Source organism: Parasteatoda tepidariorum, chromosome 1 (genome assembly GCF_043381705.1).
Source record: "Parasteatoda tepidariorum isolate YZ-2023 chromosome 1, CAS_Ptep_4.0, whole genome shotgun sequence".
NCBI classification, from domain to species: domain Eukaryota; kingdom Metazoa; phylum Arthropoda; class Arachnida; order Araneae; family Theridiidae; genus Parasteatoda; species Parasteatoda tepidariorum.
The window spans coordinates 2482538-2500065 of NC_092204.1; the positions used below are offsets into that span (position 1 = coordinate 2482538).

At 31.1% G+C, this 17528-nt stretch overlaps 1 protein-coding gene across 2 annotated transcripts in view; it reads left to right on the forward strand.

The window, feature by feature from the left end:
* The first annotated feature begins 2758 nt into the window (after positions 1-2758).
* The window catches only part of LOC107439717 (uro-adherence factor A), a 29754-nt gene continuing 14984 nt past the window's right edge, over positions 2759-17528 (forward strand). For both annotated transcript variants that reach the window (XM_043055255.2, XM_043055256.2), the window contains exons 1-3: positions 2759-4555; positions 9991-10260; positions 14706-15224. In XM_043055255.2, coding sequence (XP_042911189.1) covers positions 2774-4555; positions 9991-10260; positions 14706-15224 — 2571 coding nt within the window. In that variant the 5' untranslated portion in view covers positions 2759-2773. The remainder of the gene's footprint in view (positions 4556-9990; positions 10261-14705; positions 15225-17528) is intronic.

Genomic DNA, 17528 nt, shown 5'->3' on the forward strand with positions numbered 1-17528 from the left:
CCTTCACTCAAAAAGGTTGTGCACCCCTATTCTAATATATGTCTTTAATATAACTGCCAACCATTCAGATCTTTTCTCAGTTTTTTAAATCAAGTGAAACTAAAAAAAAAAAATTTAATTAAATTAGTTATTTATTAGTCAATATTTATATGCTTTTATTTCATAAGATTGCCAATTTCATTTTATTTTAAAAATGAAAGAGGTTGGCTATTATATAATTATAATATAATAAATATGTATATCTGTATAGTAAATATATTCTGTTGTAATTGTATACCATATTTTTTTATACTACATACTGTGTTATATTACAAAACTTTCAAAATACTAACATACTTTAAGAATATTTATATCAATGGTTAGTATAACATAGCTGTTGTAGGCGTGACCAAGGTAAAAACTAATACCTAATACATATTTTAAGTATAATTTCTTTATTTTTTAAACACTATAAGTATAAAAAAAATTTTATTTGAAAAGAATATTGATTTTTATGTTTAAATTACATTTACTACCATCATTGTGATGAAATATATATATATATTTCATTTTGACCTTTCTACTCAATATTTTATTTCGAGCCAAATGTTACAGCCGGATAATAATAATATCCGGACATATGGCCTACTAGCCGGATCTGCCGGATAGATACTGCCTACCGGATATCCATTGCATCTCTACTATGCACCCTACCATGTAATTAGAAGTTAATGTAATTTAAGTGATTTTACCTGTGTCAAGATTTTATGATTTTGTTATGTGCTAATAATCAGGGGTCTGTCCAGGAAACGAATTACTACCGTTTAGCCGTACCTTCACAAATTGAACTTTAAAAAAACCCCGTAGTTTAACAAAATGCTTTTAAAAAGGCAAGTTTTAAGATTCTTCTCTCCGCCTTTTTGTATCCCCGTAAAAAATAATTAATCCCTGATTAATTTCACCTACACAGATAGGTAGCACATACTTTGCTAGATAGTGCGGTATGGTAAGCCTTAACGGTCGCTTACACCATATTATAGCAAGTATTTTTTTTGCAGAGTTTTTTAAGAGGCTCTTTCTCTGTAAACTGAAGTTGAAATTCGTAATTGAAAAACATTATTTTAAACAACATTCGAGATTTTACTAAGTTTATTCTAACAGACTTTTATTTTTGTATAAAACAATTTTTTCTCTGTGAAGTTTTTTCTATATAACCCCATGGGAAATGTTCTCATAATGAAAATAACTTTTAGTGCAAGTACTTACATTCCCATCACCGAATTGTATATGATTCGGTGATGGGAATGTTGTTTTTTTTTTTTTTTTTTTTTAAATTCAAGTTGAAATTTAACAATGGACAGTGATTTTTATGGATTTTTAAAATTGGATGCAATTTTAATCCCAAAATTTACAATAGCAAAAATTTTTTTTAATATTTGGGGAAAAATATATAAAAATTTACTAGTCATAAATGATTTTTATTTGCTGTGACAATTTTTGAAAATATCTTCTTACTTTACCATATTTTTGTGTTGATTTTATAATATAATTTTTAATTTTCCCAAATTATGTATAAAGGAAAAACCTAGACAGACCCCTGGCTATGCAAATCTTTCAATTTTTAATTATTTTTAAACTCAACTTACAGGGGTCGCATTCCCCCTAAAATTCCTAAAACTATGTGCAAACCCTAAAATTCCTAAAAATCTCATAACATTTTGTTGGTGTTCCTAAAAAATTAGTTATATGCTAAATATAAATAAAAAAAGCAATAATCTAAAATATAATAATTTAAAAAAGTATTCTATTTTAGAGAGGAAGATTCTTTTTTTTTAAAAATTACTATAAAATCGAAATAGAATTTTAATTTATGGTAATAATTTTAATGAAAGGTATGCAGATTATTTGTTCTGATTTTTCGAACTATTTTTTTAAAAAAACTTTTATTGTTTATATAAACATCGCAGAGGATGAGAAAGGGAACTGTTTACAGTATATGTAACTTTAGTTAGCAATATTTTTGTCATGATTTCCTTCAATTTTATCTGATATTAAATTTTGGAAACTTTTCTGTGTACTTTAATAGTGCATATAAGTATAAGAGATATGAGAATTTAAATTGTTTAAAGTATATACAATTTAAGACAGTAATATTTTTGTTAATATTTAAGTTGATACAGTTTTTATATGGTATATTTTTACTTCATAAATGAATAAATCAATTTCTGTATACTTAATCTGGGATAGGTAAGAAATGAAATTGTGAATTTTTTTAATATATATATCGCTTATAATAATTTTAAGTTCGTAAAGTTTTAGTCAAATATTCCTTAATTTTTTATTTGGCGTTGCATTTTAATTTACGAATTGTTTCGGATTTAATAGAGTATATTTAATTTTTCCAAGCTGGTGTTAATTTATTTTTTCTCTTGATTTATCCTCACTCTTGCCTGTTTCGGAATTATGCACTTAATTTTTGATAGGTAATATGTAAAGTTGAAATTTCAATTTTACACTTTAGAGATTTCATTCTTGACTTAATAAATTTCAGAGCTTTATTTTATGGCTTGCAATTATTTATGATATGTATGGATGAATAAGAATAATCTTCTGTTATGTAATAAACTACCGTGTGATCTGTTTTTATCCTAGCAAAATCATATATTACCCCTAAAATTTTTTGAAAAAAGCTCTTAAAATTACCCTAAGATTTTAAAATACTTTGCTAGTACCCCTGAACTTATATAATTTTTTTTTTTATTCAAGGAGGAAGTGACACCAATAGCCGTTAAAAATGAAACAATACAATTTAAAGAAAGTTCAATTCAATTTTTCATTATTTTTAAACTCAACTTATATAATTCTCTTTTTTTTTTTATTCAAGGAGGAGGTGACACCAATAGCGGTTAAAACTGAAACAATAAAATTGAAGGAAAGTGCTCGGAAATCCATAAATACTAGAAGAGATATTGCAGCCATAAGAAGTTCAGAGTCATGTGAACCAAGTACTTCTAGAAATAATTCTTCTCATATTCCAAACAGTATTCCTAATCATGTAAATTCAACTACGGCCAAAGCATTCAATAAAAAAGAAAAATTCACTGCACGCAAGTCTATGTATTCATCACATTCACCTCAAAATAGTTTTTCAGATAGCAACAATAGAAAACAAACTCTTGACACAAAAACTATTGTCTTAACTGATAAACCATTTCAGGACACGGATGTTCATTCCTTACCTATTGAAATACATGTTACTGAATCTAAAAGCTCAAAAAAGTTACTTCTTAACAATAAAGCTGCTACGACTTCATTAAATACACCGAAGGACGAATTACCTTTTGCTAAGTTGAAGGAAAGGGGCATAAGTATTAGCTCAAATGTAAAAAGTGATAAAAGGAGTTCTAGTGGTGCAATTACAACAAATAGTGATAACAATACGGGAAAATTAACCACAAATGCTCAGTTAAATTCTAATATATTAAATGGCGTGTTTGAAAATCAAACTCTTACAAATAACGCACAATGCAATAAACGCGTGCATAACTCCACAAAATTTGATAAAGATGTGCCTTTAAGTTGGTCTAAAAAGAGAAAACTCTCTGAAAATGATGAATCTAAACCTAGATCTGTGCCTGAATCACGGGTACATAAAATAATAGTTAAAAATATTGAATCTACGGCCGGGAGTCAATTTAAGTCTGATTCATCTATGTCTAATGATTCTAAGCTTGAAAGTCAAACTAAATCTGAACTGAATAAGAAATTAACTACAAAAAAAGAATCTGTTAGTCAAAGTAAACATGAATTGTTTAAGATTAAACCCATTTCAACTGATATGAAAGCTCAAAGCAAGAGAACCTCATCATCAATCAATCTGAATTCTGAAGCAACTGATAATGAATTGAAGGGAAAACTCTCTAAAAATGATGAATCAAAACCTAGATCTGTACCTGAATCACTGGAACGTAAAAAAACAGTTAAAAATAATGAATCTTCAGCCGGAAGTCAATTCAAGACTGACTCATCTACTAATAGAAAACTGCCTATGTGCAATGATTCTAAGCTTGAAAGTCAATCTATATCTGAACTCAATAAGAAATTAACTACAAAAAATGAATCAGTTAGTCAAAGTATATGTGAACCATTTAAGATTAAACCCATTTCAACTTATACGAAAGCTCAAAGCAAGATACCCTCTTCATCAGTCATTCTGAATTCTGAAACAACTGAAAGGGAGGGCAGATTTCTTTCATCCGGACACATCATTACTGTGTCATCCGATGGAATTGCGGAAATCAAATCTGACAAAGAATTGGTCTCGCTTGATGCTGATGTAATTTTCTTGGATGCACCAGAAAAAACTAATGCTGCAGGTTCATCTACTGATCGCAAATCACCGATTGCTGGAAATAAAACTGCTAGTGAAGTAGTCAACAACTCAACAAAGTCTGCCAGTTTTCAAGATGTTATACACATTCTAGCCTCTAAACCTATACCAGCCTCTGAGAAAGTTGAACAGTATCTTCTTAGCAATTCTACACTGACTGAAACAGCCGTGAGACAGCCTAAAGAGGTATGTTTGACGTAATTTATTTATGTATTATTAGCTGGCATTTGCCACGGGGGTCTGATCGTAAAGACACGGTTCCTAGTAGAACACTGTAGTCAAGCATCACTGTCTGTGGTCAGTAAGTGGGTGGCTGAGCCGCGATGACTCAAAAGATAGAGCATCCACCTTCTAATAAGGTGAACCGGGTTCGAATCCCAGCAATGGCTGGTCGATAGGAATTCCGCATCCGGCTTCCACCGCCCACAGTGCTGTCATGACATATCCTCAGTGGTAGATGGATCATGGGTTAGAGTCCCCTTGCCATCAGGCTAACTGTGGGAGGTTTTTGTGGTTTTCCTCTCCGTGTAACTCAGATGCGGGTTAGTTCCATCAAAAAAGTCCTCCACAGAGGCAAATTTCTCCCAATACTTCATCCATTAATTTCTTTATGTTCTGTATTGGGTTCAAGGCTACTGAGTTGAGCACTATTAGTCATAAACCCAAATTAGGGTATGCTGTTCAATGACGGTTATAAAAAGTAAGCGAGTGGGTGACCACTTTGATCAGCCTGCGTGCTGACCGAGGGTGCACGGTATCGGTCTTCATTAAACTGTTATACCGTCAAGTGCTTGACCTTGCATGCATGCTACCAAAGCAGGGGAGCCATCTCCTCTGTAGAATATCAAAATTACGATGGCATTATGATTGTGATGAAATTACTTAATTATTTTAGTTTTATACTAGGTTTTAAAATCTATATGGCTTCCAATTTTATGGCTTCCAATATTAAATGTTAATTAAATGATCCTCATTTTCCTAAACAAATGTAATAATAAAGTGCATTTATATTAACATAAATTATGCATACTATTTATTCGAGTGGCTTTCATTCATATGAGAAAAATTTTTTTTCATAGAAATTTTCATGACACCCCTTAAAAAGGTGCCATTTGGTTTAATAAAACTGATATTCTGTAAGTTTCAGCACATTGAAATAATATTTAGATCTCTTCCCCTAGCCTCAAAATTTGAAAGAAAAAAAAAATTAATATCTAAAAGCTGCAAATTTTTCACCATAAAATCTGAACAGGCCGTTTTAGCAAAATAATTTGGAAATTATTTAAAAAAAACAAACATATTAAACTTCCTCTTTCCTTTTAAAATTGAGACTTGTTTCTAAAATAAACAGATCAAAAGGTACAAGTTTTTCTTTTTCTTTCTCCTAATACTCTCTCCAAAAACAATTTTAGAAGTGTTTAAAAATGTTTGCACATTTTGATAACTGTAGTAAATTTTTTCATGAAACTAAGATAGGTAATGAATTTGTTAATAAGAATCGTCAGATGTGATTATTATTTCATGGCAATAAATTATTGTGGTTAGTGGATTATTATCTTTTTATTACAAAATTTTTAGATACTTGTTACTACATTAAAGCAACGTGTAATAACAATTTTTGTAATTGTCGCTTTCTACAAAGGGTTACATTGACTACTTCTTATCTTCCCTAATTAGCACATGCAGTCAAACCCCGCTATAGGGAACCTTCCAGGGACCGGAATTTCGTTCACCATAACCGGAAATTCAATATCTCCGTTCCACAAACAATTTTTACTAATGGTTCTTAACTCCCCCTTTTATTACCCACAACATTATTTAAATAAATGAGGAATAGAATGAAATACAAAAATGACTGAAAAAGAATACTTAGTTACAAAAATATGTTAACTTTTATTTTTTATTACTCTTCATCTTGCGTACAAAAAAATAAATAAAATTAGTAATCTTTTGCTGAGGAGCAATCCTCAACATCAGATACAGAAGCACTTCCTGACTCTCCGATCATTTTGTCCTCAATTTATGTTCCAAATTTTAAACCTGTCTAGCCATTCGAGCTCATAAAAGTAGTCTCACCAAATCGCTTAGCAAATTCATTGGCTTTGACTTGAAGCATTTGTTCAGATACTGGACAATTGTGGCTTCTCTGAATGCTGAAGTAATTCAATATTGCTACTTTCCATGCTGTGGATGGTTTTAAAAATTGGTATATGTATTTATTTTGAAGTAGAAATTTCAAAATTATTACAAAAAAATAATGGAACTAAATCAGTTGAAGACAGAAAAAAGTTCATAATATCAAACTTCCTCTCTTGTTTTGGTTCACTATATCCACAAAAATTAACATTATACAAGTGTAGCAAGGCATGGGAGCGAACGTTTCGTTCACTATATCGGGGAGTTCACTATATCAGGGTTTTACTGTATGTTCTTTCTGTGTAATATTTAGAAGTATAGTGGGGGCAAAAAATAAAAAAGAATTGAATTGAATCTACCATGAGATAGTTAGTCAAAAGTATACAAAATGAACTCAAAGGTTTAACCTTGATTGCAAAGATATATTTGTGCCAGAACTCAAAATATTAGTAAATTAAAAATAGAAAAGGGCTAAATAGTACAATATCTGATGTCTAATTACATTTGTCTAATTTTGACGAGTGATAGGAGTAAAATATACAGTAAGCTCTCTCTACTACTATCTCCTATACAACAATAACTCCCTCTATTATGATAATGTTTCATGGTCCCGACGAACTTGCATATTAATTAATATTATCCTCCTCTCAATATGACGATATCCTCTGAAGCAATAAACCTCAGTAAAACTATATTTTTTCCAAATTTCAACCTTATTTTCTCCATTTGTAATTGGTTTTTAAATAATGTAAAAATTATAAATTTTATCTTTTGCCATTTTTTCTGACAAGAGAAGACTCACTGCTGACCACCCCAAGAGCTTCCATTCTTAGAATTGCCTCCCTTATCACTTAAGAAGTCACAGATGTAACATTCCTATCTGATTTCATTTCCTTCATGTGAAAAGCTGATCATGAGTCACAAATGATGCATCACATGAGTCACAATCATGAGTCACAAATGATGCATCACATTAACACCTGAAAGATAATTTTTTCCCTAGAGGGTGGGTGGGGCACCATTCACAAACATAAATCATTTTCATGCTTTGGATTCAATGCCTACTTTGTTGGTGGACTTAACAGTAAAAAAAAATGAATAAACAAACGAAAATATTGAATATCTTCAATAAAAGCAGTTTTCAGGTATGTTTACGATCTCATTTTCTGAATTTATTTAAATTGTATACGTATATAGCATTAAAATTTTAAAAAATCTTATTGGGTCACCAAAGTATATAATGTAGGCCCTCAATATATCCCTCCACAGCAATATATTTATTTGGTCAGTAAAATATTGTTGTTACTGTATTACATACATAAGTAATTGGCTTACCGAAGATTCTTATATGAGAAGAAACTAATAAATTTTCAATTCAGCCTTCATATTTTTTTCTTCAAGGTAGCACAAAAATAGAGTTTCTGAAGTACTAAGTTACTAGTACTTCAGTTAGTATTTTATGACTATTTCCTGTTTACCCATATATTCTCAAATTTCTCCATATTTGCTAAAGAAATTTTAAAAAAAAATCATTTGTTTGGTGTTAAAATATCTATTGATGGATAAAATATTTTTTTCGCAATAAAATATCTGTTATTTTTTTTAAAACTAAGATTCTGGTATTTTATGCCTATTTCCTGCTTACCCATATATTTTCAAATTTCTTCGTATTTGTTGAAGAAATTAAAAAAAGAAACATTTGTTTGGAGATGAAATATCGGCTAATGCCAAAAGTACTTTTCTTATTCCTCAACAGATGGTGCTATTGCCAGTGCTGCAGTATGTTGAGTATTAATAGTTTAAGTAATTATAAATAATGGTTTAAAAAATCTTCTTTAGATTAAGGTTTATATATATATTTTTTACCTCACTAAATACAAGTGCTTACATTATTTCCAATTTTGAATTTCTCTTTTTGACTTACATGATGTATAAAAACTTTAACCGTAGCCTAAAAAATGTCGCTAGTAAAATCTCCAGTATTATATTTCTCCAATGTTGACAGGTATGTAAGTAGTTACCACCCTATGACAATGTACCATACTTCAGATTTTCAAAAATTACCCTATCAAAATTTTTTTGAGTTTTCATAAATGTTTTATTAATTTGTTGTTCTTAGCACTAAACATACAAGCACTTAAGCTATACCTATTTCTACCATAGCCGGTGAAATGACCGGACTTTGTTTCTTGATTGAATCTATGAAATATTTATGTTAGGAAGGAAATAAACTAAAAAAAGCTTTATTATAATTAAGCAAAGTTGTATATTGCCAATTTTTACGCATGACAGACACAAAGAATATGAATTTTTAATTCATTGCTCAACACATATTTTACATATACAGGGTCTTTCCATTGTACATTTTTTGTAAACACATTTCTTCTAATTATTATTATTTCTATAATTCTTATAATTATTCTCATAATTAATGTTATTTATTTTAAGAACTTGTGATGTCTTGATTGTTCCGACATTTTTCTGGGTGAAAACTATGGTGAGCTACAGATCTAGCCTCACCTAACAGCATAAGGTTAAATTTGAAACAGCATAAGGTTAAATTTGAAAACTCTCCTCGATCTTTAACCAAAACTACAATGAGAGGAAGAAAAGTTCAAGTACCTGTTCGTTACCCGCAATAGACATTTGCGCAGCTTATTTTTGGTAACGCTCGTGGACCTCACTGGAGGGGGAGTACTATGGTGAGCTACAGATCTAGCCTCACCTAACTTTATTTAAAGCTTTAAATTTATTTAACACCGTTGGCAACGTTCCGTTGACAACTGAGTTGTAATTTGGTTTTTCACTTTTCCAGTTTTACCTTTTCATTCTCGGCCGTCAAACCAGATGGTTGTGTTCTTGTTTTTAGTTAATAAATTTAGTTTATGTATGAATGATATTTCTTTCCTTATACATAAAGTTCAATAGACCCTCGAAGACACTGGGGCCTAAAAAAACTAACAGCTAGTTAGAAATGAAGTAAAGCTATCAACATAAATATGAACTGCTTACCAAAACATTTACTTTTTGTCACTTTTTATGACACGAAAATGACAATCTGAAATTTTAGGTCCTTTCTTGAAATTTGAATTCACTGTTATTCTGATTGAACTCACTACGCAACTCATCGAATGCAATATGTGGAACACGCATTACATCGAAATTTCTGATCCAATGACCTTATAAAGCAATGAGTTGTTCTCCAGTCAAATGAGCTGTTGTGGCAGAAATAGGCATATGACAAGTATTAGTCGATAAAAAAGCAATACAAAAAAAAATAACAATAGAATCTTAACTGTATGTAATTGTTAGAAAGAGTCTTGAAGTCAAATGTGCAAAATTGATAAGATGATAAGCGCATTTCGAGCGTGCAAGTTCTTAAACGGTCATTTGACCGATTATGCTATGTTTGGTGTTAAAAATTGGTTCTAGTTTTTGACAATTGTGATTTTTTGTAGACCCCTGTATGTATATATATTTTTTAGGTTACTTCGCCTAAGCTCTCTTTAAAGAGGAAGAGGCAAGAAGAGGGTGAACAGTTGAATTCCGCCAAGAAAGGTCTCTTTTCAAATGAAGGGTCAAAAGAGATTTTGGCAGAGCGACCAAGTCATAATGAAGATCCTACATCTTCTGCTAATAAAGAGAATAAATCCATTGCAGTGAACTACTCTGCTAATAGAGACGCAAAACATGACATACCCGGACCTTCTCACGAAACGTGTTCGGTTGAATCAAACAAGCAAAAGTTTGAAATGGTAAGTTATGTACAGTTTGTCTACAGTAAGAATGCCCCTTGCCACAAAGTCTGAGGCCGTCTGCTTCTATGGAAACAAGAATGGTGCATTTCATGGAGGGTTTCCCTTTCTCTCATCGACCCAAACCAAAACCTGTTCTAAATAATGATCCCACACCCCTACTTGAACATGGTGTGTAGCGTTTTTAAAAAGTGCTTAAATTTTCTTAGATTTCCGTTAAGCCCTTAAATGTGCTTTTACCATTTGGTGTTTTTAAAAAGTGCTTAATTTTCCCTTTTCAAAAATGAGATTTTTTTTCGTTACCATGTCGATTTTTGCTACGTATTATGCAAAAGCGTGCTTTTCACATTGTTCTATTCAACGTTTTGACAATTTATTTCGGCGTACCTTCGGACCATAGCTTATGAAAGCGCCAATTATTTTGCATGTTTGAGGAAATACTTGTGAGTCCATATGTGAGTCTACTGAGCCTGGTTCGGTGAGATTATTGCCTTCTCATGTGCAACTCTGTTGAATTTTGCAAGATATTCTCAATTTCAGATTCATTTTCCACCCTCTCATATCGTACCAAAAGATCTCTCGGATCATTTTATAACGGCTAATATAATCAAGAAAAGAGTTCTTTGTCAGAAACTAGTTATTTTAACATGATCATCTAAAGTCTTTAAAAATTATTTTGCATTTTGTTAATGTATATAGTGCTTAAAAATATTTTTTGAGTGCTTGAAAAGTACTTTAAGGGTGCTTATTTTTTGTTGAAAGTTTTGGCTACGCACACTGTTGAAATAATTATACCTCGTTACCTTAGTCACCACTACGAATCCTGACGAATGGCTTGGGGAGTTTTTACTTTTGACAAACTATAAAAGATTGCATTCAAACTAAGCACAACTCAATAATATTATATTAATTGATTTAGTTATCAAGCAAAGAGAGTATAAACGTGAAAATTATTAGTAGAGAGGATACTTTAAGCAATAATACTGAGCAAACAAAATTTTTTTTTTATGTTCCTGAAACCTTAATATATGAAGGATCTCTTTTTTAATCTCCTTTTTGATATGAAGGATGTCTTTATTTCACCATACCCCAAGAACTTTTAAAGTTAATTAATAACTTTTTGCACAGTATTTTAAATCTTGTTTAGCCGAAGTTAATTCCATACAAAAACAATTTTTAATAATTATTTTTTATTATTTTATTAATTAGTGGCTGAATAAATTTTTAATTGTATCCTTTGCAAACTTTGACATTATTTTAAATTATGTTATTTTATATGCCATGATGTAGAATTTGAGTTAAAACTGCAAAATAGTTCACCAGAAATAAAAATTTAAAATTACTTTGTTTCTTAGATTTTGTTAACTCAGTAACTATTCAACTGATTTTATAAAAGATTTATATTTTCTCATTCAAAATTACGTATTTTGAAATTATGCAAAAATCATTAAATAAAATACTAAAATAAATAGTTATTAGGAATTATTTTTTTGCTGGGAAGTTTATTTTGATAAAAGAAATATTTACTGATAAAATGAATAAATAATTATTGGAAATTATTTTTTTTGGGAGGAAGTTACTCGTTTGTCTGCAGAAAGTTAACATAAGGATTTAACTTTTGACTACTCTTTTAACTAAGCTATTGGGACCATGTTTTCCAGCCTCACGATACCCCCCATATTTTGATAGTCAAAAATCAAAATAAGGAAATGGTGAATTTTTTATTTTGCAACTATAGTTAACACTCAGGGTGCGTAGCGTTTTTAAAAAGTGCTTAAAGGTGCTTATTTTCGTTTTTTAAAGGCCCACAAAGGTGCTTTTTTCATTGGGTGTTTTTAAAAAGTGCTTGATATTTTCTCTTTCATAATCAGATTTTTTCTTTACCGTGTTGATTTTCGGTTCGAATTATGCAAAAAGACAGAGTTCAACGTTTTCACAATTCTCTCTACCCTAGTCTATTTCGCCCTATTTTTCAGTTCGTAGTGTATGAAAACTCCATTCGTTTTGCAAGATTCAAAATTTCATGATTTCTGACAATTGTCAAAAACAATGAGAAAAGTTTTTTTTTTTACATGACGGTTAAAGCAAGATAAAACCGTCAATTGCAAAAAACTTTCCAACCCTGCCTAATTATATTTTTTTAAAGTGCTTAAAATATTTTTTGAGTGCTTAAAAGGTGCTTATTTTTTGTTGAATAGTTTGGCTATGCACCCTGAAACTTATTGTTTAGCATATTTGAGATTTTTATGTATCATTTTGATTGGCAATCTGAAGGTAAAAATCCAATAATTAGAACAAAACTTGGAGATTTTTTTTTTTCTTCTTCTGTATAAATAACATTATACAGAGCAATTGGGAGAGAAATGGGGCGAAAGGTAACGAGTGTGTTTATAAATATTAACTAGCATCATTAAGAAAAGAACCAGTAAACCTGACAACAATTATTGGATTACACTGCCATCAATACCTTATCTGTTGTTATTACAGGGTTGCCACTTCACAGGAAAGAATAGGGAGAACCTGGAAAATAAAGAGAATTAAAAAATCGCCTAAAATAATAGGGAAAATGCAGGGAATTTTGAGTTTTCCTTTACAAATGGGGAAAATACAGGGAATTTTGCTTCTTATTTTAGTCTTTTAAAAAATGGTGATTACTCAAAATGCGTTCTGTGGGATATTTAAGCTACCAGGGGTCTGTTTAGAGGACATTTGGGTCCGTTAACGGACCCTTCACAAAATATCTTTTCATAAAAACGGACCCTTCACAAAATGATTTTTCTTTTAATCGGACCCTTCACAAATTTTTTAATCTTTGTTATTGTTTTGTTAATCAAATAAACCCTTCCCAGGGCAGAAAACAAGAAAGATGGATGTAAACGAATTAAGTTTTGTCTTCCACAGACGATTCTTCCATTATTCGTCCGAAATGAATATTTTGCGTTCAGCAGTATAGGCTAAATACCAAATATTTGTATGTTTTATCTCTAATTTAGAAGCAGCAATTGCTGTTTATTTTTGAAAATTTAATTTTTTAATTATAATTTTACCGTGTTGAGCATAATCTTGTATCTATTTACAATTAAAAAACTTCTTGAAAAAGTTTCTTGCCATAACCGGACCCTATTTGCACAAATTCATAAAAGCGGACCCTGGTTGAAAGAATGTGAGTAATTTTTCCACAATTTCACGAAAAACGGACCTTTCACAAAATGTCTGGACAGACCCCTGGCTACAGTAAACTATCTCATTTACTATGGCATTATTTAAATATGTTCATCTGTTCCTTTTTTTTACTCTAAGCATACCTTCCAAGTCTCCTGTTTTTTAACTAGAAATCCGGTATTTTACATCTATCTCCTGTCCCCTCGTATATTCTCAAATTTCTCTGTATTTGTTGAAGAAATTTTTAAACAACAAATTTCGTGATAAAATATCTACTGATGGCAAAAATGCTTCTCTTATTCCTCAACAGATGGTGCTATTGCCAGTACTGTGGTACGTTGAGTGCTGTGGTTGTGAGTTTAAGTCGAGCCGTGATGGCTCGAGGGATAGAGCATTTGCCTTCCAATGATGTGAACTGGTTTCGAATCCCAGCGATGACTGGCCGATATGAATTTCGCATCCAGTTTGCAGCGACCTCAGTGCTGACGTGAAATATCCTCTGTGGTAGCTGGATCATGGCCCCATTGCCGTCAGACTTACCCAGCAAAGTTTTCTTGGTTTTTCTCTCCATGTAATGCAAATGCGGGCTAGTTCCATCAAAAAGTTCAACAAGAAGTCAAAATTTCTACCACTACTTGATCCACAGGGTTTCCATGGATCAGGGAGAACAGGGAAAATCTGGAATAGTCAGGGAATTTTATTTTAACTCTAAAAATCAGAGAATAGTCTGGGAAAGTTGCAATTTTTTTACAAGAACCTGGAATATTCCTGTATCATACCTGGAAAATAACCAATCTTAAAATTGTCAGTAACAGTAAACAGTTATTGAGATTCGAGATAAATAATTCTAACATCTATTACAATTATTTGTTGTAAAAATGTCACATTTTAGTCAAACTGAAGTGTTCCCATCCTCATTTTTTAGTATTTTTTTTTATAGAAAATTTAATATTTCACATAACAAATAAAATAATCAAAGTTTTCTGATGAAAATTGGGTCTCAATTATCATTGGAATTCAAAGAATTTTTTTCTGATAATGAGTGGGAACCCTAATCCAGAAGTTTCCTTGTTTTCTGGATTGGGTTTAAAATTACAAGGCTACGGGGTAAAATCTTCGCTACTTTATTTCTCCAATGTTGGCCGACATGAAATAGTAATTTCATGAAGTGGTAGAATCTGATTAATAAATTATTTAATTCATAATTTATTTTCTAGAAAATGTCTAATATTAATTTTGAAATGAGTGTATCCAGCTAAAAACTGTTCTTTCTTTGTTTTCAGTTGATGGATTTTGTGTTGATGGAGTCGCGCTTATCGAGTTGGGAAGAAAAATCGCAAATGAGACATAATTTTTTCAAATCGTTAGAGAAGGCATCTGAGCAGTTTATTTCTAGTCTAGACTTCAGTAATTTAATCGATACTATATTTGCAAACATAAGAAAACATCCCCATAAAATAAGTCAATTTCTCCTCGATCTAAGAATACAATTGAGAGAAAATAGAACTCACGACCAGTGTGAAGTCGAATCACCATCGAAAAACAAAGTTATCAAGAATGTGCCCTCTGGAAATTCTGTTGTCTCTGAACCTGATTTTAAGAAACGAGAGACATTAGAAATGCCATCTCGGTCATTGTCTGATAAAAAAACTGAAAAAAATTTCAACGTTCATAATCTGAAAAAATCCGAATCTATGAAGTCTGAGAAAAAAGTACGTCTTTCTGCCATTCCGATATTATCAGCTGAGGAAGCTCAGAAGAAATTAGATGAAAAAATTTCAAAATTAGATAATCATATGGAAGTAAGTATGATTTATATTTGTACGATAAGATAATTTTGCAAAGTATTGTACAAATTAGTTTGGTCCATTTTTGTGTGGCCAAAAATGCATTTATTTCGGAACAATATGAAAGAGCAGATTAATTAAAGTATTGTCCATCGCTGGCTACTACTTTTTCCCACCTCTCAGGCAATTTTCGTATTCCATCTCGAAAAAATGTCTCTTCTTTTGAGGCGATCCAAGTTGGGAGCCAATTTTCGATTTCTGGTGAAGGAAGTGAACCAGTGACACCATTCATGTAACATTGAAACAATTCCCTACAAGATTTATCAGTTGGAGCATTGTCACCATAACATAGCTGCCAAGTGTGCAGATTTTATCGGAACGGTTCCGATTTTTATGCCTTGTTCCGTTAATACGATTTTGGGTCAAAATGTTCCGATTTTTTATCATAGCGTAATTTTTTCTTTTACTCTATAAAGCGATCCATGTCCGATTGGCGAAATCCAATCAAGTCGCGTTATCACTTAGCTCCACCTCTAGCTACATTCATATATTTGATGACGTATGTACAGGTCACTTCACAGACACCAAGAGGAAATTTTAGCTTCCTGACTCCTTGTCTTTTACTTGCAACCGTACAGGTGTTTAATGTTTACTCGGAACGCATCTTTTTGATTCGAGTTTAGCTTTGAATGTTTTTCCACGTGGTAATCTGAAAAAATGTCAAAAATTCGGCGAAGTCAGTGTTTTTGCGACAATTATAGTGAAGAATTTGATTTCATCAAAAAATCAAGAAAGGGGACATCGTACGCGTTATGTATTGCTTGCAATACAGACATTAGTATAGCACATGGCGGAAAGTGTGATATCATTTCACACGGGAAAACAGCCAAGCATGCTACCGCGTATACAAATATGAAAAAGTCTGCAAAAATTTNGGATTTCTCCTTGAACACAATATTCCGTTAGCTGCTGCGGACCATGCATCAAAGTTGTTTTGTGCGATGTTTCCAAAAAATAAAACTGAGTTTAGGGGTAGCATGAATGTGTCTACTTTGCAAGCAATTTTGATTTACCAAGTCCCAAATGATTCAGCCTTGTTATAGACAAGTGTTTGATGAAAAGTTTTTAAAATTAGCCAAATCTGCTACAACTGTAGCACTTAACAAGAAGAATTGATTATTTTGTTATATGTGTTTATTGTCACATATGTTTGAGTAATAATAAAATATTTTGTTTTTAAATATGTTTTAAATTACTAAAATCAGCTATCATTTCTATTTAATTAGTTTGTTGAATAATTATCAGAAATCTTGTCAGTTGATATGTATTACAATCAATAATAATTGTTACATTAAATCTTATACAGTTACAATTATGCAAACATTTAATGTAAAGAAGTAAACTTTAATGTCGCGATCGCGTGACGTGTTCCTATTTTTTTCCCTGGCAGGTATGCCATAAACTTCTACAAGCATTCAATGTGCTTCAGCTGCACTTTTCTTCCAATTAATGCGGAAACATAAATCCTCTCTCAAATGCTGCTTAATTACCGCTACACATTCAACAAAGTAAGAAACAGGGTTTTTGTAAGAAACTCAAAGCGATATCAAATGAATATTATTGACAGATGTCTAACCTCTCTAAAACCAGCTGTCACTACGAAACATTCATATCAGCCAGAGCCATTTTTGGAAAATGGACCGAACGAATTTATACTCCCAATAACTAGTCATTCTTGTGATTACTTTTTAGCAATTTGATTGTAACAGTTACAGCAACAGGTGACAAAAAAATAATAAATAAATAAATAGCATTACTTTGTTAAAAATGCATGAAAGAAATATACAAGCATGTCTACTCTTATTATAAATACATTAGTATGAAATATAAGTTAACATACTAATGTATTTATAATTCGTAATATAAGTTCTTTAAGTAATTATACTATTAAAAAAATATCACAAACAAACAAACAAAATTGAATTGTTTTTTAGATATCTTTATAAATGTAATTCTAATGCTTGTAAAACAATGCTAATTTTATTGTAAAATTGGTGTATTTTATTTGAAGGGGATTTCAGAAATATTTTCATAAAATTTAACTTTGGAAACAATTCAAATAAGGAAGGGGGACAAAACCTTACTCTGTAGCAAACGTCTGGTGGAATAAAAATATTCTTTGTCATATTTTCTTTGTAAATGTTACAATTGATATAGTGTAATTGGCTTTATTAGTAAGTTATAGCGCTCGAGATGAATTTTCTTGTCTAATGATCACTCACCATTTGATAGATATTTTTATTAAAATTAAAATAATAA